The 25,312-nt window shown below is 36.6% G+C and overlaps 1 protein-coding gene and 1 pseudogene across 4 annotated transcripts; one reads left to right on the top strand and one right to left on the bottom strand.

The window, feature by feature from the left end:
* Window positions 1-1,774: 1,774 nt before the first annotated feature.
* Window positions 1,775-22,511, bottom strand: LOC147511230 (adaptin family protein). 3 transcript variants are annotated; one of them, XR_015219283.1, is made up of 12 exons: window positions 22,338-22,511; window positions 21,739-22,255; window positions 20,365-20,489; window positions 14,355-14,553; window positions 12,953-13,181; window positions 12,591-12,757; window positions 12,287-12,496; window positions 10,537-10,647; window positions 10,241-10,417; window positions 8,391-8,816; window positions 7,482-7,841; window positions 1,775-2,085 (listed from the first exon to the last, which is right to left on the bottom strand). XR_015219283.1 is itself a non-coding variant. In XM_086602965.1 (11 exons), exons 1-11 carry the CDS (start codon window positions 22,388-22,390, stop codon window positions 7,548-7,550), a joined length of 2,508 nt encoding a protein of 835 aa, XP_086459091.1. In that variant the 5' UTR covers window positions 22,391-22,511; the 3' UTR covers window positions 7,178-7,547. The 3 variants fall into 3 exon arrangements, 1 of the variants encoding a protein (XP_086459091.1); XR_015219282.1 differs by lacking the exon at window positions 1,775-2,085 and adding an exon at window positions 7,178-7,385; XM_086602965.1 differs by lacking the exon at window positions 1,775-2,085 and having other exon boundaries at window positions 7,178-7,841.
* LOC147511231 (uncharacterized) lies at window positions 2,255-4,591 on the top strand (annotated as a pseudogene). Its single transcript, XR_015216034.1, has 3 exons — window positions 2,255-2,265; window positions 2,939-3,113; window positions 3,760-4,591. The product of XR_015216034.1 is annotated as an uncharacterized LOC147511231 (transcript).
* Window positions 22,512-25,312: the final 2,801 nt, after the last annotated feature.

Below are 25,312 nucleotides of genomic sequence, written 5' to 3'. Positions count from 1 at the left end.
GCATATGGTCCCTCTTACAGCACTCAAAAACCTCCTACTAGTTCCAAAATTAACCTTTTTTCTGCTAACTTCTTCGATTTATATATACTAACACCCGATGAACTCCAGCCGTTTAATGGAAAACCGTCATTTTCATCATCAACAACCCATATATAAAATCTTTCGCCTAACCGTTTTAAACACTAACTCTTTAATCAAATAATGCATATCTACAGCTCAAAAACCTTTCATCCAACGGTTCAGCAACAGTACTGCACATGCAGAACTTCATCAGTGCCTTGACTGCCATATATCCATCTTGAGCTCCACAACCGTCTCTTCACATGGAAAAACAATCATAACCGCAGTAGTTATTGTTCCAGCCGTTCCCCACTAATCCACGTAACCATCCCATCATGTGACCACGGTTTCCGAATTTCTCGTCAACACGCCTTTTTCAATGACGTACCGAGGTCTATCTAAGGGACATTCTATCTATCAGGCATGTGACACGCACACAGTCCACATACAACGACTTTGCCAACTCGATTCGACTCCAGACACACGAGCACTTGCACACTTGCCAAGATCAGTTATGCACTAATAACTCATCACTCGACTTCATCTCGTGATATAATCATCTGCCACCCTCATCATTACTATCATTAGCATCATGCCTTTACCCACTGCAATACTTAAATAATTGTCATTGATCATCACCTCCTTAACTACACTCTTTCTGTATCAACTCAAACAACATAATATTAGGAACCACCGCACACGTGCAGCTTGTCAGGAATGTTACTCATCCTCGTAGCACACATGTCTATACCACCACACGTGTCCTACCAACCACATGCTCCAAACACCTATAAAAGCCAACCCCAGAACTACGTTGGCTTGATTCCAGTCTCACTCCCAAGGTGCTATATACGTAGGCATCTTCTTCCTCATAAAGAGCAGCCATTGCCACCTACCAAAACACTTCTCTTTCTCCATTTAAACTTGAGCTAAGTCATAAACATTTGGTGTATTGTCCTGTTAATCCACTAGGATAAAAATAGACATTTACAACCTTAATAAAATCATACATCAAATCAATTCCTAATAATATCTGATTGACATTACCATATATATAAGTCTTGATCCTAAATCTACTAAGAAAAAAAATCGCTACAACTAAATTAAATACCCGCACCCAGTAGCGATATATCAGTCTCTTTGCTCAAGCTATAGTCCCACAATCCATCTTGCCACATATTGTTGATCAAAGGGGTTCCCTATAAATTTTTGTAAGTGCTTGGATTTTAAAAGACCTTTGTCAAGGTTTGCCTTTACGTCTTCCAAATGCCACTTACTGCTACTAACTTATAACCCTGTAATGCCTTGGAAAAAATTGTTCTCCAAAGCACTCTTTCCTGTTAAAGATAGGCATTGTGAGTTTGTGACCCATGCTATCACCCTTACAGGAAAAAACTCATGGCGACAGTCAAGATTCGAGAAGAAAGCGACCAAATCTTCTTTAAGTGGAGGGACAGAATAACTGCAAATGATTGACTAATTCATTGCAAACATAATGACACACATTGAGACCACATTTTTCTCATAATGGGACTCTAAAAATATTTTCAGTTATTGTTAGGAATGAAGTTGAATTGCAAAGCTTCTTGATGGATCACAGGTGATAAATTTGTTACTGTATCCAGAAGAGATATTCAATGACAAATATAAGATGGAATATACTAAGTGAACTGTGAACTCATTAAATGTGAGTTTGGCAGGATGAGAAAGGATGTTTGCAACTGACGATATTATCAAATGAATATGTTAATCAGTAACAAATGGATCGGAGCATCATATAAGATTGCTGTTAAATTAAAGTTTTGTATGAAGTACAACAATTTAAAAGATGAGTGACCACATTGTGTTCATGAAAGAATAATAGGAAAGATACATACATGTTTATCAAAAGACCAAGTCCAAGCTTATGAGTTTATCTTCATCTGTAAAGTCGAACACCTCCCAAGTTCTTGAGATTCTAACAATTATTTTCCAATGCTTCTTGGATCTATCAATTTGTTCCAAGGAAGTTGCTGCCATTTTGATCTACAATTGAATAAATAAAATACGAAGATACGAAGGCATCAATCAACCTAGCTTATGAATTCAAATAATATGAAGAACTGTGATTAATATTTGGCTTTAGAAACAATATAATGTTTTAAAACTTCAGTCTATATCGTTCGTTATTAATTGTAGATAAGAACAATATGACATGCAGGTTCAGTATGTAGTAGATCAGTATGACATTTTTTAAGCAGTAGGGCTGCAAAATCTTGTTAAGAGTGACATGAATACACTAAGAAAGTGTTGCAACGATTGAGAACAAAGCAGTTGGATTTATATTTTGGGAGTGAAGTTTTTTTACTCCACTTTTGCCGTATTTTTAGTGGAGCGGCTTAGAAAACAGGAAATGGCAGGCGAGTTGGAATAGATTAGAAGACTTTTCCCTCAAGTAATTACAGGAAATGACAGGCGAGTTGGAATAGATTAGAAGATTTTGGTTGCCAACATAAAAGTGTTAACGTATATACTATCTTGGTGTATATTCTCTAATCTCCTATATATTCGGTGTACATCTTTTGTATATATTCTCCTTCCTAGTATAATTAGATTTCCTTCTATTCATTCTTTACAAAAAGAGTCTGGTTCTAGTACGACTCTTTGTAACTCTCTTTACCCAAACCCTCTCTCGTCAATCAATCAACCCATCTAAAACTCCCAGCAGCAGAAAACAAACAAAAAATTCAGTCAAAACCAAAATTTGAGTTTTGGTTTTACTGATTTTGCAAATAAAATAAAATAAATGAAATAAAAAAAACGCATGAAGATAATGAACACTGCTAAAGTCGAATATACATTGCCATCAGAGTTAGAGCTGGCTGGATTGAAATCCAAGATGGCTGAAATCGAAGAAACAAATATCAAGAATTATAGGATTGAATGAACTCAAAGTACAACTCAGAATGTGGGCCAAAGGAATGCTATTGGATAAGAAGCGTGTATGGCTTTAGGGCTTGAGATCGCCGCACAAAGCCTCCCTCATATGGCGTTTCTTGGTAATCCTGGAACAGGTAATATGCCTAATGTTTTGTTGAGAATCTCATATTATTTGTGCATGAAAAGTTGGTTTCTTGAAATTCCTTACTAAGTTGTACATTCATATCCTACAATTCAGCACATTGTTTTTTTTCTTAGTTAAAGGAATTAATACTGGCGCTATATCCAAATCAAATATGTATTGAATAACCTAAAAAAATTGAATAAGTTATAGTGTTAATAAGCATATCCCACATGTTGATTAAACTTCAAAGAGTTACATAACTCCCCAAGAAAGAGTATGATCATTAATTAGAAGGGGAATCCTTAATACAATGACACTAGGCTATGAGCCTTACAATCATAAAAAAACATGAACATAACACCAATGCGGGTGTACAAGCAAGACTAACAACACGTAACCATCTATCGTCTGCCAGCAAATAAAAGTTTATCCCTCAAGGTCGATGGTCCTTTCTTAAATGTGCTCAAGACCGCATTCACAGCAAGCATATGTTAAACCAAGAGTGTCATCCCAAATCTCCTTTAATGTATTCATCAAGGTTTTTACCTTTATATTTTGCCTTGGATGCTTGCTTCATCATAGCTAAGGTTTTGTTATTTTTATCTCATTAAAAGTTGTTACTAAAATGCTGAGGGCTATAAATTTCGTGCAAACAGGGAAAACAATGGTTGCTCGAATCATCGGAAGACTACTCCACATCGTTGGAATTTTACCCAAAAATAATGTAACAGAAGTGCAAAGGACTGATCTTGTAGCGAAATATGTGGGCTAGACAGGTCCAAAGACTAGGAAAAAGATAGAAGAAGCAGAGGAAGGAGTTCTTTTTGTTGATGGAGCTTATAGGTTGATACTGCAAAAGCAAGATGATATGATGACTACGGCTTGGAAGCATTGGAGGAGATCATGTCTGTAATGGACAAAGGAAATATTGCAGTAATATTTGCTGGTTATAGTGAACCAATGAAGCGTGTGATCTCCTCAAACGCTGAATTTCGCAGAAGAGTTACCAAGTTCTTTGACTTCAATGACTTCAGCTCTGAAGAACTAGCCCAGATTCTTCATCTCAAGATGAACACTCAAGTGAAGGACAGTCCTTTGTATGGGTTCAAGTTGGACCAACTCAGTAATTTGGATGCCATTGCCAACCTCGTAGAGAGAGAAACCACCAAAAACCAGAGAACAATGTTGAATGGAGGTTTAGTGGATCAAATGCTTGCTAATGCACGGCAGAATTTGGATCTTCGGCTTGATTTTGACAGTGCTAATGCAGATGATCTACTCACCATCACCCTCGAAGATCTGGAAGGAGGTTTCAGATCACTGAGGTCTTCTATAATGGCATCTATATCTTATGAATGAGAAGGCAGTACCAACCTTCAGTAACTTGCATATAGATCCTAATCCAACCGGGCGTAAGCTATGTTCGTAGCACCTTAAGTAACTAGGCAAGCTGGTGACGTTGGGACGCTCCACTGTAGCTAGCTAGAGTGCTAGACAACGTTAAGGAGCTCAATGGACATATTTGGCTGGGTATTCTACATTTCTACAGTTGTTGGGTTTTTGTGCTGATGTAGGAATCATAGCACCTTGTAATCACTTAATAGGTATTAGGTTCTAGTATGCCGCCTAGCTTGTTGAAACTGTGCAGCCTTCACCCTTCATGCCATGTACTCGATCATGTATCGTGAAATCCATCTGGGTGGGTTGTAATTTAGTTTCTACTTTCTACTATTAATATACTGGCCTTCGGGGTTTTTGATCAAATCAGTAAGCACTTTCTCCTGATTTTATCATTTTTTTTTTTTTTTTTTTTATAACTCCTGATTTTATCAATTGATTTCGGAAAGATTAAATGTTTTGCTCATTTTTAAACCTGCAAACCTTAGGTATCTCAGTGATTTTTTATTAACATACTCAATGTTTGCAAACTCCTATTATTTAGGTGACTTTGTTTGTAAGTCATCATAACCTGCTCGTTATATGAACTCTACTTATACGAATTCCAAAAAACTTCCACCATGAAAAACAATGAATAGAGGAGATGTTCTCCTCACAATATAGATCATTTTAGAAAAAATCAGTACATTTGAAAATATCTAGACGTATCAAAATTAGCTTACAATGTTATAAAATTATCCAACGGTCTATATTTTTCAAATTTCAAAACAACTTTTGACAAAATTAAACATTTTCATTCTGATTTTTTATAAGGAAATTCTCTATTATGAGAAGACTATCCTCACCAAAAATCAGCCCTCAATTCATCTTATAAAACCATTTTTCATGGTGGAATTCATTTGGAGTTCATATAAAGCAGAGTTCATATAACGGGCTCGCATCATAAAACAGGTAACCTTCATGCAGATTATTCCAATTCTACTTAGGTATCATTACTACTCGGAAAAAGATTGCCCTTGTTTTAAAAGGTCGTTCATGAATCTAGGCACTAACCTGTAGTTTATGTTTACATTTCAAATCAAATAAAAGATGACTAGGTTTCAAAACTGCTTTCCTTATTCCACCCTGAAATTACCAAGCATTGCGGAATCTCACTTCACAAGTAAGTGATTCACATTACCAGCGAATTGCCTTGCAATGCACTTTTTATCATATGTTATTTGCATCATTCCATGTTTCAACCTTACACTCTTCAACCTGACTGAACTTGGTGAACAGACCAGCAAAGTCAGTTGGACGTTTTCTAAAACAGCAATGAGAACTATGTCCTGGTGTCATCGTTCACTAAAATACTAAGATGGCCCTCTGAAAACTTTGGTGACTGGCAAGGAGCGTCATCTCACATTTATAACAGTGAGGCAGTGAGGCACAACAGTTTCACTGAACCACAAATCTCAACTAGATTTGAAGATCATATTCAAGTCAAATAACTCATTAAAAGAATAATGGGATGAATTATCACTCTTTTAGGTTTAGGAGAACAAGGACTGCACGAATTATTACGAGGAAAGAGAACATGGGGACAGCTAAAACACAAACTCAACTTCCTGCAGCTATTTAGAACACATACGAGCACACAATGATCACCACTAGTAAAACAGTAATACGATCTCTTAAAAAATGAAGGCTGGAGCCTAGAGCAAGAAGACAACAAACTTCAACTTATTTTGATCCCTCGAGTCTCATTACTTTAATATTTTGATTGTACATTCCACACCAAAGAAAAGAACATTACTTGAGATCAGTCAGACCCTACGGCAAGTCAGTTATACGTGGAGAATGAAAAAGAATCGCTGCATCTTCTCCATAGAAGAAGTCAAGACCTTTTTTTTGGCAAGCAGAATTGACCGTTAAGCCCTTCTCAAGATGAAAGCAAGCAGAATTGGCCCTTCTCAAGATGAAACCAAACAGAATTGGCCGTTAGGCCCTTCTCATGATGAAAAACCAAACATCATAGTCCTTTGTGGATCCTAACTGTTATTGGTTCGAGGTGTCATTCTCATAGGTCATAGCTATGGCTAAGAGAATGCAATGGTTATGAATGAATTTCTCAAATACTCAAATCTAGTGTTTGGGTTCTATTGAAAAGTCTCACAGTTGGACATGCTCTAAAGCACTATACTTGTCCCTGAACCCAATTAAATTTAAAACATCGCAATGGTCAACTACCCCACCTCTACAAGATCATCTTCGAGTCGTTCGAAATCATGGCAATGACACCTTTTGAAGATCATCTTCAAGTCATTCAACTCGTGCTTCTCATTAAATTAGAGAAGAGGATGAGATGGAATGAATGTATGATGAGCTTAAATTAACCTTAAATTAGAAAAGAAACAAAAAATGGAAGGAAAAAACATTTACTGAGCAGCTTAAGCCCATACCTGCAGTGGCACTATACTTGTCCCTGAACCAATTAAATTTACAACATTGCAATGGTCAACTACCCCACCTCTACAAGATCATCTTCGAGTCGTTTGAAATCATCGCAATGACACCTTTTGAAGATCATCTTCAAGTCATTCAACTCGTGCTTCTCATTAAATTAGAGAAGAGGATGAGATGGAATGAATGTATGATAAGCTTAAATTAACCTTAAATTAGAAAAGAAACAAAAAATGGAAGGAAAAAACATTTACTGAGCAGCTTAAGCCCATACCCACAGTGGCAATTGATAGAACATTTCACTAAAACAACTGTGACACCAATTTCAGAATAAGTTGGGGCTCAAAACAATAAAAAAGGAGAATTTATCCTAATTTTCCCCCTCAAATCTATATTAATTCCATTGTACAAGAACTTTTGTGCATCAATCTACATACCCAACCTAGCACCACCCACAAAAGAAAAGGATACATTCACTCACCATGAACAGGATGTATTAAACCGTTCAGACAAGGTAGTTACAGTAAGTAAATTATACCTGGAGAATGACGTCTGATTGCTTCCGCTTCTCCACAAATCCCACCACAAAAGTTGAATATCAAAATCAAGAAACGCCAAATTTGGATAAAGCTGATTGGAACAAAACTGAGAATGCATCAGATGTACTTTGATCGTCGGCTTTAATCTTTATCTGTGCCTTTGCTGAAGATGCATTGAGGAGACACTCTACAAGAAAGAAGGTTGCCAATTCCTCTTCCTTTTGTGCAAAGAAGAAAAACTTGAAGTTTGGAGCTTTACCACCTGAAGCAATACAGTGGATAGAATGGCCTTGCATGTGCTTAAGGAGGACTTGAGGTGTGGTCATGGATGCAGCTCCTTGGGGGCTTATTGAGCATTCCTGGATGGTTAACAATTTAATTTAAAGGAATGCAAGAAAGTGCAAATCTTGAGATGATAATATGAATAAAAACATTCCAGATAGTAACAACAAAGTCAACGGCATGGACATCTCGATTCAAAAAGTTTTAGTGGCTGCAAGGAGCCAAGAACTACACAGCCTCCACAAGGATCATCTAGTGGATGAGAAACTCAAATGAGAGCTCATTCTTAGCTTCAGAAGTTGAAAAGGCATGTCTGGCCTTCTAAATTTTAAGATATTGAATACTGGCCATGTCTTAGACAAGTTCCTGGTTAATCATCACCAACCACCAAGCAACAGAACTAGTAAGTGGTAATGGATCACATTGTTTCATTAATATGGAAGATTAGTCGACGAGAGTTACAGAAGCAGGAACGGAAACAACACGTGAAAAATACATTTGGACTCCAACCATTGAAGAGTTGAAAAAAGCAATATTCATGCTAGAAGATTTGAGCATCCTTAAGCAACATAGAGGAGATATCAAGTATAAGAAAGAGAAATAGAAAAGTCAGATACGAAGTAAACCTGTGATGAAGAGACAGGTAGCTGGCCCCATTTCCGCTGAAAAGCCCCAGGTTCTATGGCTGCTTTTGCATTAAGATTTAAAGGAGGTGGGGACAGGGTAGTCGGTAGACCTAAGCCAAGTAGATCATCAATGGGCGAGCTAGCTTGTGCACTGTATGTTGACAAACTTGAGCTTGGAACTGTCAACTCTGACTGTGTCTGCAAAGCACTGTCATATGCAGGAGCATTGTAAGCAGAACCATTGTTGCTAGGACCTCTAATTTCTTCTTTCTCTGAAGTACTAAGCAGAAGATCATTATCACTTGCTTCAACTCGATGGGCGGGTGCTACGATATCCACAGATTCTACTCCTAGAGACAAATTTCCAACCTCTTCGGAGAATTCAAATGGACCCCGGTGTTCCTTATCAGTGAACATGTAAGAAGGCTGCAAAAATTTAAAACCTCAGTTTGTGAGGAGTAACTTCCACTACCAAAAACTTCAAATGTATATAGACAAAAGAAAATCATAACATATGCAAGCACTCACAAGTTTAAATGTTAAATAACTTTAACTTCATTGAAGGAGGTTGCAAATTAGAATATAGCGCAACCTTTGCCATTTACAATTGTTCAAATGGGGTGGATTTTCGTGAGGATGATCTCAGTGGTAAGAGATCATCTTCGCAAAAACTCATCCTTTAATTCCCTCCCCTATAATTATCTTTGCAGTTCTAACGTTCCCAGGGGATTCTTCTCTGAAGCTTTTCACACATCTGGAATACCATAATATACATTTAAGAAAGCTACTTTATCACTGCTATGAAAGCACTTTGCATAGAATAAGGGTACTTCAGAAAATTACATCAATCTCTTTAAACAAAGTTAGATAGTTAGTGATCTCTTTAAACAATATTTGTTAGTGGTTCAGTGAAAAAGCATTTTATGCCTATAGCCCTATAGGTGGTGGTGAATGTTTTCTACACACTTTTTGTGTTTTACCAAAGTTTAGAATAAAAAACTACCACATTCTTTGTTTAAACCACGATGATTTATTGATCTGCAAATCCCTAGTTGATTCGCATGCTCTTTCATTAGTATGTATAGACATATAATGCTTTATTGTTAACTGATTAAGCAATATGAATCTCATGGTTTGTTGTTGTCCTGCTGATCCCAGATAATCAGGATAAGGCGTTGATGGTGTTTTCAGAACGCTAAAAAATTTAAAGCATGTAAGTGTTGAGACTTTAATCATCTGAAAGGAAGCTTGTGATCAACGTTATCCAAACTTAAAAAACCTGCTAGAATGGAGAATTCGTCATTTTTTTATCAGCAAAAAATTATCATAGCTTGTCAACGACCATATTCTGAATTTACATCACATAACAAACAGAGGGAAGAAAAAAAAATGCACAAAAATTAATTCACAATGAAATAAATCTCAGTGATGTTGGTAGTTTTCAAAGAGGACGAAATTATATATAACTGCCACCAAAACTCAAAGAGCTGCCACTTAAAAGAATGGCATATCCAAAAACAAAATGATCAAAATTCACATAGAATAAGAATGTACCAAACAGACAAACAAAACAGTATAACACTGACCACATTGCAGATTTAAAACAGTATCGGTTGCTTGACTTGGATTAAGAAAGGATACTTTAGAAAAAGAAAAAAAAAAAAAAAAAAAAAAAAAAAAAGTGTGTGTGTGTGGGGGGGGATTAAATCTGGACAAACATCATTCCTATTTCTTCATAACAATAATAAATGACACCCAGCCTGCTAACTGTTGTACAAAATGACTTTTAATGTGTGGAACAAAGTATTTAAAATTAAGCACTAAATCTACAGATATGGAAAGTAGGACACCTTTTGGTACACAACCGACAGGCTATTGAACTCATCAAATATCCGATCTTTGATTTCACTGCTCTGAGTATCAGCAAAGACTGAAACAGCTTGCTTGGGAGGGTTCGCCACACGGTCTGCAACAGATACATCGTATTGCAAAAGCCTATAGTAGAATAAGGCTCTGTCATGAACATCCTGCATTTAACTAACCGTTCAATATACTTACATGCATACAATATTCTCAAACGTAGGGAGGTTTTATAGAAACAAGCTTTTTCGTTTTTTTTACTTCTTAAACGTAGTTCAACCCATACCTGATGAGAATCAGCAAGGCCTGCAGCCAATGCAGCTCCAAGGGCTCTTTGAGTCTCAGGTGGCCTTCTTAGGAAACACTTTAACACTGCAGTGAGCAGGTGCAAGCGTACCTGTGCAACACGAAGAACGATTAATATCTAAACTCCTCCAATTTGATTTTAATGTGGAGCTATATATGCGGAAAAGGGTTTTAACATAATTTGAGAATGAGTCGAAAATGTTTATGATATACACTCATAGTTTAGTTATCTTTACAATGTAAAGGACATATAAACCAACAATAACCTTGGAAGGGGTAGCACAAGTAGGGGTGTCAAAATGGCCCTCAAACCCTTAGCCCGCCCGCCCCGACCCGGCCCATGGGCCCAAAAAGCCCTCAAAATGAGGCCCTCACACATTCGTGGGCTGGGCCGACCCGGCCCTCAAGCCTTTGAGGGGAGGGTAAGGGCCTAGACTTTGAAACTTAAGCCCTCCCTTAAGCCCGGCCCTCATTAGGCCCTCAACATTTATTACATATATTTTAATAAAAATTTTTTAATATATTTCATTTTAACATTAATATGCTAAAAATCACTTAAAAAAACGTTTATCTATTAAGTTTGTCAACCTTATAATTTCATTATAATATTTTATGAAATGAATTTAATTGATCTTAATTGACTAATACAACTTTAACAAGTTTTTTTAGTAGTTTGAAGGTTTAATTGTGAAGTGCATTCGATTTTATCATTTTTAACTAATGTTTTTAAATTTATTTTGTAAATCAAATGTATAACATAGTATCCGCCCTCACGTTTGGCCCTCAAGGCCCTCTCTCTCGAGAGGGTTGAGGGCGGTAAAGCTTCGAGATTTAAGCATTGGCCCGACCCGACCCGGCCCTTGAAGTAAATGAGGGTAGGGCTAGCCCGGCCCTCAAAGCATGAGGGTTTCATTGTTTGAGGGCCGGGCCAGCCCGGCCCAGCCCATTTGACACCACTAAGCACAACTGGTCCGGCCTTGGGTTTTGCTCCCCAATGGTCACTAGTTCGATTCCCCTCAAGGCCACTGGCAAGGCAGTACCCGGTCGAATTTCCAACCAGGGCCCCAGGATTAGTCGAGGTGCACATAAGATGGCCCGGACACCCAGTTAGCAAAAAAAAAAAAACCCAACAATAACGTGTAGCATTGTAAATTACGAATTTGCATACCAATTTTCCCTTTAGCTGCTTGAATAACTATAACAAAATTTCTAATAAAATGTACTACTAGCTTGCACTCCAGACCATCAAATACTGGAATCCTGTCGGCGACAGAACTCAACAACATTTTTCTAATGACCCTATTAAATATTAGCATCAGCCAGCAAACTTGAATTCAGGACCAACAATGATGTCCATCAAAAGTTTTAGTTTAATCTACCAATACTTTTACGCTTTTGACATAAATATTACTTTCTTATTGGAAAACATGGATCTGAAACCTCTACTGACAATAAGAAAAAAATCAGGTGTACTTAATGTATTTAGTCTTTATGAACATTATTATTTAAGAATGCCAACCAAAAGTAGGGTTTACACGCAAATTTGTGAAGGAAGCTTAATTTCTTTTTGTTTTCAATTCTGTGTCAAAAAATATGTCCAGAACATTTATTATCTTATTTTTCTGATTGGTAAAAGTCAATTCATTAATATCAGGAAATTGCACATTTACAAGTAATAGGATTCGTTAGCACATGCCCAAAACATCTTTCTTCAATAACCATTTGATTACCTCTGCAGAAAGCTCCTCATCCCAGTTGTCAATAAGACTCTCCAGAACATAGGGAGCATCAAGCATGTCCTGCGAATACTCCCCCAGCATCCATATAAGAGCTGCCTTGGCTTTTGGTTCTTGCACATTCTTACTGCTTATGTTTCCAACAACAGCAATGCAGTCATGACTCCATTGAGGATATTTTCTTAAAAGATCTTTCACAAGCACCTGCACATACTTCCATCAGCATGTCAATAAGAGTCACCACTTTGACTAAGAGGAATTGGATCTATCAACAATCAGAACATGAAAAGAATATTACCAATGTCTCAGCAGTCACATAGTCCTTTTCCATCTCAAGAAACTGAAGAAGCCTATCAACAATAGCATTCACATCATACTGCTGCAGAGCTATTTTCCCAACTGCCCGTACGGACTCTCTTGCAATGGGAACATCAACATTTGCAACATATTCACATAATTCCGTCACTGAAAAAGTGAAAAGTGATTAAACAGGATTTACACAAAGAGTATGTATACAAAGAAACAAAATCTGTCAACCAACAACAAAAGAAAATAAAACTGTGGCAAGAGTCAGTCTAAAAGCGAAAGTAAATCTCCAATCCCAACATAAGGTATTACCAATGGGACTAAAAAAGTAAAGACACAAGAAGAAGTACTCACCAATTTCATAGGTATTGCTTTCATCTGCCACTGCAGTTAACATGTCAAGCTTTAGTTTCTTGACATAAGATGGCTCATTGTACTGGCAGTAGAAATGCTTATAATCTGAGGAAAACAGGATAGGAGCGCGCATAACCAAGAGATGCAAGTGGCTCAGTACTGCATAAGATTGCTCTGGACTTCCAGAACTCACTAAGGTAAGCAGAGGGGCTTTGATACGTTCATATACCTGCAACAAAAAACTAACAATTAGTGGCTTCAGAGAAAGGGAGAGTCACTAGGACACGGTCACTCTGATCATGCAATGAGATTATGAGGATAACGTGAAATTTTGGTAGGAAAATCAATGGAAACGGAAATATAGAGAAGTCTGCACATGCTAACACTTCTATTTCTTTTCATCATGAACTGCAAATATGAGACATGTAAGCACTTATCCTATGTTAACAAAATTAAAACCTTCCAGAGTTCCAGTTGGTACAGGCCTTAATCCTAGTAGTCCACCAATCTCTCCACCACTAAAATAAATAAAATAGGTATAGCGTGTAGACTTGCCCGAGTCCAAGCCAGAACAGGGTGATAAAGCCATGCACTCTCTGGTCCCTTTGGGCCATAACCGGCACACCTAAAACTACAAATGATAAAACCCAGCTGACATGGTTTAACTTCTTTTCACCAGCTTCAGGGGTAACCAGAAGCTATTATATATCCTACATAGATATATATAATGCAATATCATGCATACCCAACAGGGATACAAAACTTATGTGTCTTCTTGACAAAAAGCGATCAAGAAACAAAGGTGTCTATGGCATGCATTCCCCATGATTTGCTCTCTAACTCCAAACATGTTGTAATTACTTGGCCTCAAAGGGAAAACATTGAAAAGTTATGAACTAATGATGGAAGACTTTTCTTATGGATCATTTTAGTTCTATAACGGAGAGAAACTATATAACCTTAGAGGTAAGATATATGCTTTAGGCAATCACTCTAAATATAAAGAGACAAATATACTATTATATCCATTGATCTTTGCCTCTTTAATAAGGGTTTTGTTTGACGATTTTAAACAAATTAAATGGCTTGACCAGAACTAGATCCTGAGTCCTGAATATCCATCTTGGATTAGTCTCTAGCATGCTACTGTTACTTGTCATACATTGCTTCATTCCTCTTTCAAAAAAAAATTGTACAGGTCAAATGTAAGACTGACAAGGAGATGACAACTCTCACAAAATCACAAAATAGATAACAATGAAACGAATTACATATGAATATTGTTACAAGCTAGCAACCCTTTTTAATTATAGCACAGGTTTCAGGTCAGAAATTTAAAATATCTATTACTTTCCTTTACAACTTGAACTGGGTCAGAAAAAGGGGATAATTTGGCATGCACCTGTTGATGAACATCAGTCATTGAAAGTGTCATATGTAGAAAGACTTTGATTGTGGCCAAGACGACGGCACCATTTGCATGTTGAAGTCTATCCTCAAGAAGATTCATGATGTCAAATATCTCATTGCTGTCAGCAGGAACATACTTGGAAACCAAATCAAGGACAAGACACTGTGCCCATTCACTGAAATCTTTGATCCTGCAAAGGGAATTGAATATGGCATACGTAAAGTTCTTTTGCAATAAAAAGAACAACTCAAGTGTACTAATTACTGATAAGGGAAAATGTATTGCTCTGAACCCCTAAATTAATGAAATAGATTTGCCACAACACTTGCTATAATATCAAATAAAGATGCACATGTAGCTAATTCATTTCATTGTTACACTAACATTGTATTTTTTAAGAGTGTGCTTGGGAATGGAAAATGGTTTGTGGGTGAAAACTGAAACATAGTGAGAACTGTTAAGTTGGCAGCAAGAACTCTTGGGTCTAAATATTGAACTGTAAAAATGTCACTACTTCAAAGGAAAATACGGTATTTTTTTTTCTTTCGGCAGAACCACATGATCATATCTCAAGTTCTGTTCTACCCTGCGCTCCATTTCTTCTCCACCATAATTGATATTAAGAGATTAGGTGAAACGCCTTTGTCTACACAGCCTATCTAGACAGTGTTGCTGCTCCTCATATCCTATTTAAGATCCAGAAAGGAGAAAGAACGAAAGAGAACTCAGGTGAAACACCTTTAGTGCTTCTTCTTATTGTTGCTACTGCCAAGAAAAGATACGAGTTCTTTTTTTCTTTTAAAACAAAGTCTAGTGTTCCCATTGCATGAGTTTGTGGAGGGGATTGGTTCAGTGTTATGAACCAAGTCATTCACCCCAATTGTCACCGATTCCCTCTTACGGCACCCAAAAACAGGTGAGGATTAAAAAAACTCCCACCAACTCCCATATTCTAGGTAATTTCCACGGTACCTAAACACAACTAAGTGATCCTTCCTTAAGAAGAATGCTCCAAACACAAATAACTCAATTTGAATATCATACATCTCTGAATCAGTTACAGAAAATACTGGTGGACACGCATAAGAGATGTTCAAGCAGACACACACACACACACACACACCTGTGTGTGTGTGTGTGTGTGCTTGAACATCTCTTATGCGTGTCCACCAGTATTTTCTGTATATATATATATATAGGTTGGCTCTTAAGCGGGACTAATTCAAAAGGACTCTATACGGACTTGAGTAGCAATAGGAAAGTCACGTTTTCTCTCCATCGTAGTTGTAGAACAAGTATGCAAACCGTGCTACGCATCGGTTTTTTTAAGTCTTGAAACCCGTCCCTCGAGATCGATAATTAGCATGGTTTTTTTGGATTCTAATTGTAAATGGTAATTGTAATTATATAGGAGAGACTCATTTATTTATTTATTTTAAACAAAATGGGAGATAATTATGTTATTTAAGTGATATTAGGGAGGTTCTTTTAAATTATCAATAATAAAATAGGGTTTGTTTTAATTTCAATGTGGGAAATGGGGGTAATTATTTAATTTAAGTGACATTAGAGAGGTGTTTCTAAATTATTAATAAAAAAGGAACCTTTTTCAAATTATATTAATAAAAGTGGGGCTTATTATTCTAAATTTAGTGAGGGAGGTGTTTCTAAATTAAGTAAATAAGGAGATCTTAAATTGCCTACTCGATATTGGGAAGGGTATTCCGGAAGACCCACTATCATATAGTGTAGAGAAGTGGGACCCAATTTGACTCTTTTTCTCTCCTATTACTATCTCTCTTGTAATATTGCTCTCTCCCTCTACTCTTCCTATTAAATAGGTGGGTCTGTGCTTTCAGTAAAAGTCAAAAAGTTTATGAGAACTATATGTAAAACATCAACACGTTGCTTTTCTTCACCATTCTTTTTCTTTTTTAGAGTTTTGTTTCATCTCATCTCAAGTTTTCTTCTAGATCCACCAAACAACCGCCACCTCCAACGAGTTTTCCTCTACTACATTTTCTTTTGTTCTAGAATTCAAATTTTTCTAACACATGACATATTGAATAATTAATTTAATGTATATTGAGGCAAAGGTAGTTCTTAATAACACCAAGAACTCTAACGTCTAAAATCACTTAGGAAGAAACACATACATGAAATTCTTTTAAATCATATGATGTTGTTGGTTTAGTTTTAAAATGTGGAGAATCAAATGCCACAAGAATGGTTCATGGAACTAAGCCCCACTTGATACAAGCTACTAGATTAGAGAAGAAGAATTTGCAAAAACCAAAACCTCTTGCGATTAGCGAGTTTGTCAATTTGATTGTCTGGTTTTCATCTTGCTGGTTATTCATAGTCTTCTTGATGAGAGAAAAAGTTTAGGAAAATTAGAGGAGATGTATAAAAGTGAGGTTGGTTAATATTGGGAGGACCCCATTTTATAAAACAAAAATGTGGGGAGTTAACCTTTTTGTTTTGAGTATGTTTGCGGATAGAACTACATTCTTTATGCACACATAGTGCCCACATTTTCGACATACAAATGAATTAAGGTCTGGTTTTTTGTGGAGTTGATATCCCCACCATGAAGATCATTCTCACAAAAAATCATCAGATTTGGATGTCTAAGTACTAGGGGTGGAACTCGAGAGGGGTCGGGTTGAGGTCTAACCCAAGCCCAATCCGAGTTTCAAATACTTCAACCCGAGCCCAGGACTAAGCCCGGTCTTTAAATTTTCAGCCCAAACCCAACTCGGGTTGGTCGAGTTAGGTCGGGTTGGTCATGTTTCTTGGGTTTCAATGTTAAACAGTGAAGAACTCAACACCTTTTCATTGTTAAATAAATAATTAAGAGATAAATAACACTGAAATTAAATATTATAACTAAATCAAAGGGACTTGATTATTTGAAAGGGAAACTAACCTGATTGATTCAATTATTCTCTCTTAAATTGATATTCTCAACTTTATTTTTGACAAGAATAAATCCTTATAAGGAAACAATATAACAAAATAGAATGAATTAAATATATACCTACATATATGCAGACGGACTCGGGTTTTTCGGTTATTTGATATTCTAACCCGAGCCTAACCCGAAACTGAGTCGGACCACGAATCTGAAATGTTAGCCCATAACCAACAAAAATTGGGTTTTAGCCCATCGGGCTTGGGCTAACCCGACCCAAGTTCCACCCCTATGTCTAACTATGTAAAAATTAGTGTTCATTTTTGAACTTTATATCTAATGGTCCAGAATTTTTGCGAGCATGTTCTGAAGTTAGGCTTATTTGAATAAGCTGAATCTTTGTAAGGATGTTCTCCATGGTGGGGAGATCATATCTGCAAAAATTAAGCCTTTAATTCAACTTTTGAGTCCACAATTTTACTTGAATTCGTTTACAATATGGCTTTAAGAAGTCATTTTATATATATTATGCTCATATGCGAACTTCCCATACTAAAAAAAATCCGGACCTAAACAAATTCACGTGACCTCCCCCAATTCTTAATTCTCTCTCTCCTCTCACTCCACTTTATTGATTTTTTCTCCAAATGACCCCACACTCTCTCTCCTCTCTCCAAAAAGTAATTCCTCTTCACTTTTCACTTTTTGGGCTGCCACTTTTTCAAACTTCCGACCCCACCCTCATAATCTCACCTCAATATCACCACCACACCTTATCAGAAGAAATAATTTTGGTTATATATTCTACTAAATCTTCCTGGAAATGTTGTCACAAGATTCAAGTCTGTATGCAAACTTTGGTACTCATTGACTTCTTCTCCACGTTTTTTCAGCACCTGCTTGATCCATTGGCACCAACTAACAAACATAAAGATTTATCAATGCCATGCTCTTGTAATGGAATCCTCCTTTTTCAAGACAATAGTCGAGACGATATTTATATTCCTATTCCCTACATGCAAAACAACGATATTTATATCTCCAATCCTATCACCGGCAAGCTTGAGGTTCTTCCTCGTCTTGAGCAATGAGCACCACTATGATATTTTGGCGTTGTTCCATGACGTGTATTGGAACAAATACAAGGGGTGTTCAGAGTGAGCTCTCGCAACATAGGCTTGCTTACTCAGGGAGAGAACACTCCCAAGTCCTAGAAAATTTTGGAGTATCCAAGACACATGCAGCCACATAAGGTACTATTATCCCAACTCACAGTGGACGAAAATGAAGTAAATTGTCTTAGTTCAATTTGAGAACCACCATGCATGCCATGTTTCGTCGACTGCAAGATTCGGATTCACTTGCATTGAATGGGTTTCAAAAAATACAAAAGTTGGGTTGCACAAATTGACAGAAAGAGAGATTGAGACATTTATAGGAGAGAGAAAGAGTGGGAGCAAAAATTGGAGAGATAATATTATAGTGGAGAGAGAGAGTGTGTGTGGGGTCGGAAGAGAAAAGAATGGAGAGAGGTGAGAGAAAAAAAAAAATCAAGAGTTGTTTAGGTCCAGACTTTATTTTGTGCGGGAAGTCTTGACGATTGAGACATTTATAGGAGAGAGAAAGAGTGGGAGCGAAAATTGGAGAGATAATATTAAAGTGGAGAGAGAGGAGAGAGGGCGTGAGAGAAGAAGTGGAGAGAGAGAGTGTGTGGGGTCAAGAGAAAAGAGTAGAGAGGTGAGAGAAAAAAGTCACGAGAGTTGTTTAGGTCCGGACTTTATTTTGTGCGGGAAGTCCTGACTAGAGCATATATATATATATATATATATATATATATATATATATATATATATATATATATATATAGGTTTAGGTTGGCTCTTAAACGGGCATCCTTCAACGGACTTCTCCCAAGCTAAGGTGTTTCTCTCTCATACTAAAACCGAAAATCTCTATTTTTTTTTCTCTAACCAATAATCTCTCTCCTCTTTAAAACAACACACGGTCTCTCTTCTTAATCACGCTCTCTCCTAAATTTAACTCTCTCCTCTCCTATTCACTTTCTCTCCTCTCTTCTATGTATACAATCTCCTCTTTAGCTATCTTTCACATCTCTCTCCTCTTTATAGACCTATTTTTTGTGATACTGCTTTGTTTGATGAAGTTGGAGGATGGGAAAATAACAACAGAGATGGAATTAAAAAGATTGTTCCATGTTCTTTCCTTACATCTTAGTTTTCTTGATTGTAGAACATGTTGAAGACTACACAGTTCAGAAGAAGTTGTTGCTGCCTCCAATTCAATAGAAAATGCTCCCCATTTTTAATTCCAATTCTAAACCAGCACAAAATGGTTGCTTTGCTAACATTCTTGAACTTTTTATTGTTAATATGGTTGATGTTATGGTGATAATACTTGGACTGAGATCAACTTCAAATTTGAATCCATTTATCTCGTTCCTAAACTGATTCACACTTTCTTGATTAAGTAGAATCAACAATTTCATGAATCAAGAAAATGAAACTTGTGAGTCACACAAAATAAATTCATCATGAGAGAGATCGAGTAATTAACTTTCAAATTCTTGAATTGGACTCCTAAAATGGGCAAATTTGCTTTGTGAAATTAATTATGTATGTTAATGGGAAGTCCGAAATTGAAGAAAACCAATTCAAATTGAAAGGATGAAGAGATAATAGCAAAGAAGATGACAAAAATAAATGGGGTACTTTCTCTCTCCTGACAATGCTAATTATTTTCATTGTTTTCTTTTATGCAATTCCATGAGAGATGCAAATAAGATGGCGTGCTGTTATAATGTGGGACCCAACACTCTTCCCGAAACCCAAATTTATCTAAGCACATGATTTCTTAATTTTTGGTTCAAGTCCGCAAACGGGAATCCGCTTAGGAGCCTACCTGTATATATATATATATATATAGCATTCCATGAACCTGTTATCAGGATGTACACTGGATAAAATATAGAACCCCTTGAAGTTCCAAACCTTTTTATTCTAAGTTTTTGGCTGTGGGTGTGTGGTGGGGAGGATATGCTACATGTTCAACAAGACAATAACATAATACCTGTTCAAGAAGTAATACACTACTGGCTTGCTAAGTAAAGCTTCTCTCTCCCTGGACGCTTCCTCTGAGGTGCTTGCTTCCAAGCTCCAGATCTCTTGCAAGGCAGACAAACAATTTGCAACTACCTGGCAAAAAACAATAGTGCAAAAGTACAATCATTGAAGTAATATGAAGATCCACATCTAGTTGGTTTATTGCTAACAGTTAAAAAGAAGACACTAAATCCCAGGTCTATGCAATAGTATGGCTGGAGCATAACAGAAATAATAAGGTATCAAATTATGTTTAGATGCCCAAACATTTCTAAATGAAGGAACAGTCATACTTATAGAAAATTCAATATGGAATCTATAAACATAGGAACAGGTGGCCCAAGTTGACTTTACAATCAATCGCTTAGTTTATAGTTCATGAAAGGCGCTGACAATCACCATTTTTTTCTTAAGAATTACAAAGTGCAGGTCGTGGGAATCACTTTCTTACTTTGAAGGCTAAGTAGTTGGTGGAACACATTCCAGTATGTGGTTTTTGGACCTGAAGGAATAAGAGAGTGTTTGCTCACAAAGAAATTGCCTTACACCGCATCATCATCAAAGTCAAGGAACTCCTATTTGAATGAGCATTGGGTAGTCCATCACATAGGCAGCTGTATTTCATATATTGGTGCATAATACCTATGATTCTGTAACTTGTGTTGAAGTTCTTGAATCCTGTCAAGAACACCTTGTCATGGACCAATGAGGTGAGATTGTAAACAACGAGTGGGCTACGACGTACCAACCTAATTAGCATGGCATACTTACCATACAGATGCCCATTCACACCCTCTATTCTGATTGATTGTACATTGGCACTACATTAATGGAATTTAGGCTTACCAATCACAGAAAAAAACAACGACAACATAAAAATATACAGCCTCTACAGTAAACTTCTGAGGAACATCATGATTCTGCAGCGCATGTATGAGTGAAATGTTTTTTTTTTTATTGGTATGAGTGAAATGTCCTTGTATAATAAATCTCTTTTAGGTCTAATGCAATGCCACGTAAGTTACGAGCAGACTGATTTGTAATTTCATAAAGGTATTACTCCGTTCATACGTTAGGTTGCTAGGTTGTACAGTTTGGTCTCTAACTTCATAAAGCTTTACCCACGTTTTAAAAACTGTCTCTGAAATATTCTCCATAACCAAAAACTCCAGGACACATTACTGCCACGATCTACAGTTTGCACAAATGTTAAAAGTATATTCAGCTCACAAACTCTATTTCTTCTACCACGTTAAAACCTCTATACACTGAAACGTACTACCACATTGTTAAATTCAAAGTAAACAACATAAACAATAACAACAATCTTGATCTTGCATACCTGGCTATCCGGGTCATTAAGCATAAGAGTTTTAAGCACAGTTGTAAAATCAGCATCAATACAAGTAGCCGCATGAATACAATACAATTTCAAAACACCCGTAGCAGCAACCGTCCTAACATACCCATTCTTATCTTTCAACCCCAAACCCAACGGCCCAACCAAATACTCAACTAAATTAGCCACTCTCAATCCACACAAACTCCTCAAAGCAAGTCCTCTAATCATAGGATCCTCATCGCGACAATCTTTTTGTAAAAAATTAATAGTTAATAAAGCTAGTTCCGGATTCCCTTTGGCGTAATTACCAACATATAAGTAACACATTTTTTTTAATACAATGTCTGATGTTGCTGAACACATGACCATTTCACTGAATAATGATGACACGTCGATCCCTATTGTCATGTAGGATATTACTTTTTTAAATAAGTCACGTTTTGAATCGTCTGTTCCGGGTGCTCGCGAGCCTGCTAGTTGCCGGAGTTGGAGTTTTAGATCTGATACTTCTCCTTTCCTGTGAGTTATAATAATTCGGGTTAGTTAATATAAATGGAAATTTAAAAATTAGTGGATTGTTAAGATTGAATTTGACTTACCCGGAAGGTTGAGATGGGGAGGGAGATCGTTGGGATTGTGATGGAGGAGGCATGGTTAGTAGTAATTTTGGAGAGATTTTCAGATGGGAGAAAATGATAATGTTTTGTTTTCTGTGCAAATTTTTAAGGTGTGGGTTTCAGTGCCAGTAGAGAAAAGGCTTTTTATATATGACACGTGTGGACAAATGTATATGTGATGGTGGAACAAGTACTTTCATTAGCCGAACCAAGAAAAACAATTCGGATGATAAAATTGGCATACACAACGTCCTATACATGTTTGGATACTATATAATTTTCTACGTACTAAACTATATTGTACTATCAAAAAAAATTCAGGGTAAATATTCTGGCCAAAATGTGCTGACGTGACCAAATTTGGAGGTTTTATCATCTTACGTGGAGACATGCCATTTTATTTATCATAAAAATATGCGTTGGCATGGCCAAATTTGCCCCACAAGCTGAATTGCCAACAAGTTGAATGTCATTTCCCGTATTTTCCTCTCTCCAATTTTTCCCTCTCTTTTGATCAGCGCCCAAAAATTGGAGATTTCATCAGAAACTCTAATTGACCAAAATTCGTTGTCTTTAAGATTAAATTGTCTAATTCACACAAACCCTAACCTATATAAATTACTAATCCATAAGAATCTGGTCCAGATTAAAATAAGTTAATATTTTTTATATTGTTTTTTGTCATATTGTTGTCGGCTATTATATATGAATATTATACTATGGTAGTGCTTTGCTTTTCAATTTAAATATATATTGTTACACAGTTTATTGTTATTATATTATTAATATATTGTTGCTAAATTATTGCAGTAGAAACAGTTGTAATTAATCTCCATCATGGGGGTTCATTTGTTACTAGTCCAGACCTTTATTATCTTGGTGGTAGGGTAAAATGCTTGGACAATATTAATCCAGATAGGTTTGAGTATTTTGATTTAAAATCAATGGTGGAGGAGTTGGGGTATTATAATGTGAGTAAAATGCACTATGGTCAAGCCAGCAGTCAGAGTTATATGTTAATTTTTGATGATACTAGTATTATGAATATGATGCAAGAAGTTAGGGCTGGGAATAGAATTAAGGTATACATTGAACATGATGTTGAGGTGGATTCAAGTGAACAAAGTGTTGTGCATGATATTGAAGTAGTTGAGATAATGGAGAAGACATTGAGATACAAACTCAGTTACAGAGTGATAAGGTTTGTATTTCAGATGATAATTAGTAAGATGAGGAAGATTTTAGGTTTGAGGATTTGCCTGAATTGTCTGATAATGATGAGGAGCTTATTGAAGTTAGGAAAATGATAGAAGAAAGGAAAAAACGAAAAAGACTTGAAAGAATGAAATCAATTTAGGATGATGGTGATCATTAACCTGAAGTGAATGGTATTAGAGCTGAGCAAGCAATGAATGTTGAAGGTGATGATGATGTTGAAGCAATGAATGTTAGTACTGGTGATGTAGTAGTGGATGGGCTTTATGTTGATGAAGCCAACAATGTGTTTATTAGTGATGATGAAGTTGACCATGGGGATGTTGATAGTGACTATATAGATTCAAGTGATTATGAAAGTCCAGATACTTATGAGGATGATGGTATTAGAAAAACCAAAAAGTTTAGGTACCCTAGTTTTGATCCCAAGACTGATGTATTTCATGTGCAACCAAGACTAGGGATGGTGTTTGCATCCCCTAATCAGCTCAAGGATTGTTTGAAGGATTTTGTAGTTGCTCACGGGTACCAACTTTGGTTGAAGTTAAACAACCAAAAAAGAATCCTTGCATTATGTGCTGAGGATTGCCCATTTAGACTATATGCTAGTTGGATGACAAGCAAGAGAAGCTTCCAGATAAAGTCTTATATGGAAGAACATAAGTGTTCAAAGATATTTGATGTCCATATTGCTAACTGTAAATGGATTGTTATGATATATGGAGAGAAGATACTGAAGTATCCTAAAATGAAATTGAATGATTTGAAATAACATATTATGCACAAGTTTAAGCTTGATGTGACATTGTGTCAATGTAACAGAGCTAAGCATAAAGTTCTAGATTCAGTGGAAAATAGGTTGGCTGGTATATATGCAAAGTTGTGGGACTACAAATTTGAACTAAGAATGAGTAATCCTGGGAGTACTATTGAGATAGAATTATTTCATCCTATACCTAATGAACCTGCAGTGTTCAAGCGCATGTATATAGGGTTTGCTGCACTTATAAATGCATGGGAGAGTGGTTGCAGACTAGTTATTGGAGTTGATGAATGTTTCTTGAAGGGGTACTGCAAAGGAGAGCTACTGGCAGCCATTGGTAGAGATGCAAACAATCAAATGTTCCCAATAGCATGGGCAGTTGTAGATGTGGAAAACTCAGATAGTTGGATGTGGTTTTTGGATTTGTTGATGCAAGACTTGGGTTATTGTGAGGGTCAGGGTCTTGGGTTGACTATTATTAATGACCAGCAAAAGGGTCTTGTACAAGTGATAAAAGACTATTTGTCTTTTGCTGAGCACAGAAATTATGTCAGGCATGTATATGTAAATTTCAATAAGACATTTCCCTGGTTTACATTATAAGTTTCTATTTTGGAAGGCTAGCAAATGTGGGACTCCTCAAGAGTTTGAACAAAATATAAATGAAATGAAAAAGTATTATGATGATGCATATCACCACTGCATGGTGAAGCAAAACCCAAGACAGTGGTCAAGAACTTTTTTTAGCATGTTTCTTTGTTCGGATTTTGTTAACAACATATGCGAGACATTTAACTCAACAATAGTGGAAGCAATGGAAAAGAACATCATAGAAATGCTTGAGGATATCAGATTGCAAGTAATGGATAGAATGCAAAAGAAGATTGCAGCAATGGCTAACTGGAAGACTGCCTTTTGTCCTATTATAATGCAAAAGTTAGAAAAAAAAATAAAGAAGATCATAGGTTTTGGGCTGCAC

The sequence above is a fragment of the Coptis chinensis genome, chromosome 3 (genome assembly GCF_015680905.1).
Source record: "Coptis chinensis isolate HL-2020 chromosome 3, ASM1568090v1, whole genome shotgun sequence".
Classification (NCBI taxonomy): Eukaryota; Viridiplantae; Streptophyta; class Magnoliopsida; order Ranunculales; family Ranunculaceae; genus Coptis; species Coptis chinensis.
This window is presented reverse-complemented; position numbering and strand designations above follow the sequence as displayed.

Bases quoted from the DNA above. Each gene is read 5' to 3' on its own strand.
- LOC147511230 (XM_086602965.1), bottom strand. From the start codon at position 22,390: ATGCCTCCTCCATCACAATCCCAACGATCTCCCTCCCCATCTCAACCT. The intron at 10,418-10,536 runs GTATGGGTTGAA...AGTTAAATGCAG, and splicing joins GCCTTGCTGATTCTCATCAG to GATGTTCATGACAGAGCCTT. The intron at 7,842-8,390 runs GTTTACTTCGTA...TTAACCATCCAG, and splicing joins TACCTGTCTCTTCATCACAG to GAATGCTCAATAAGCCCCCA.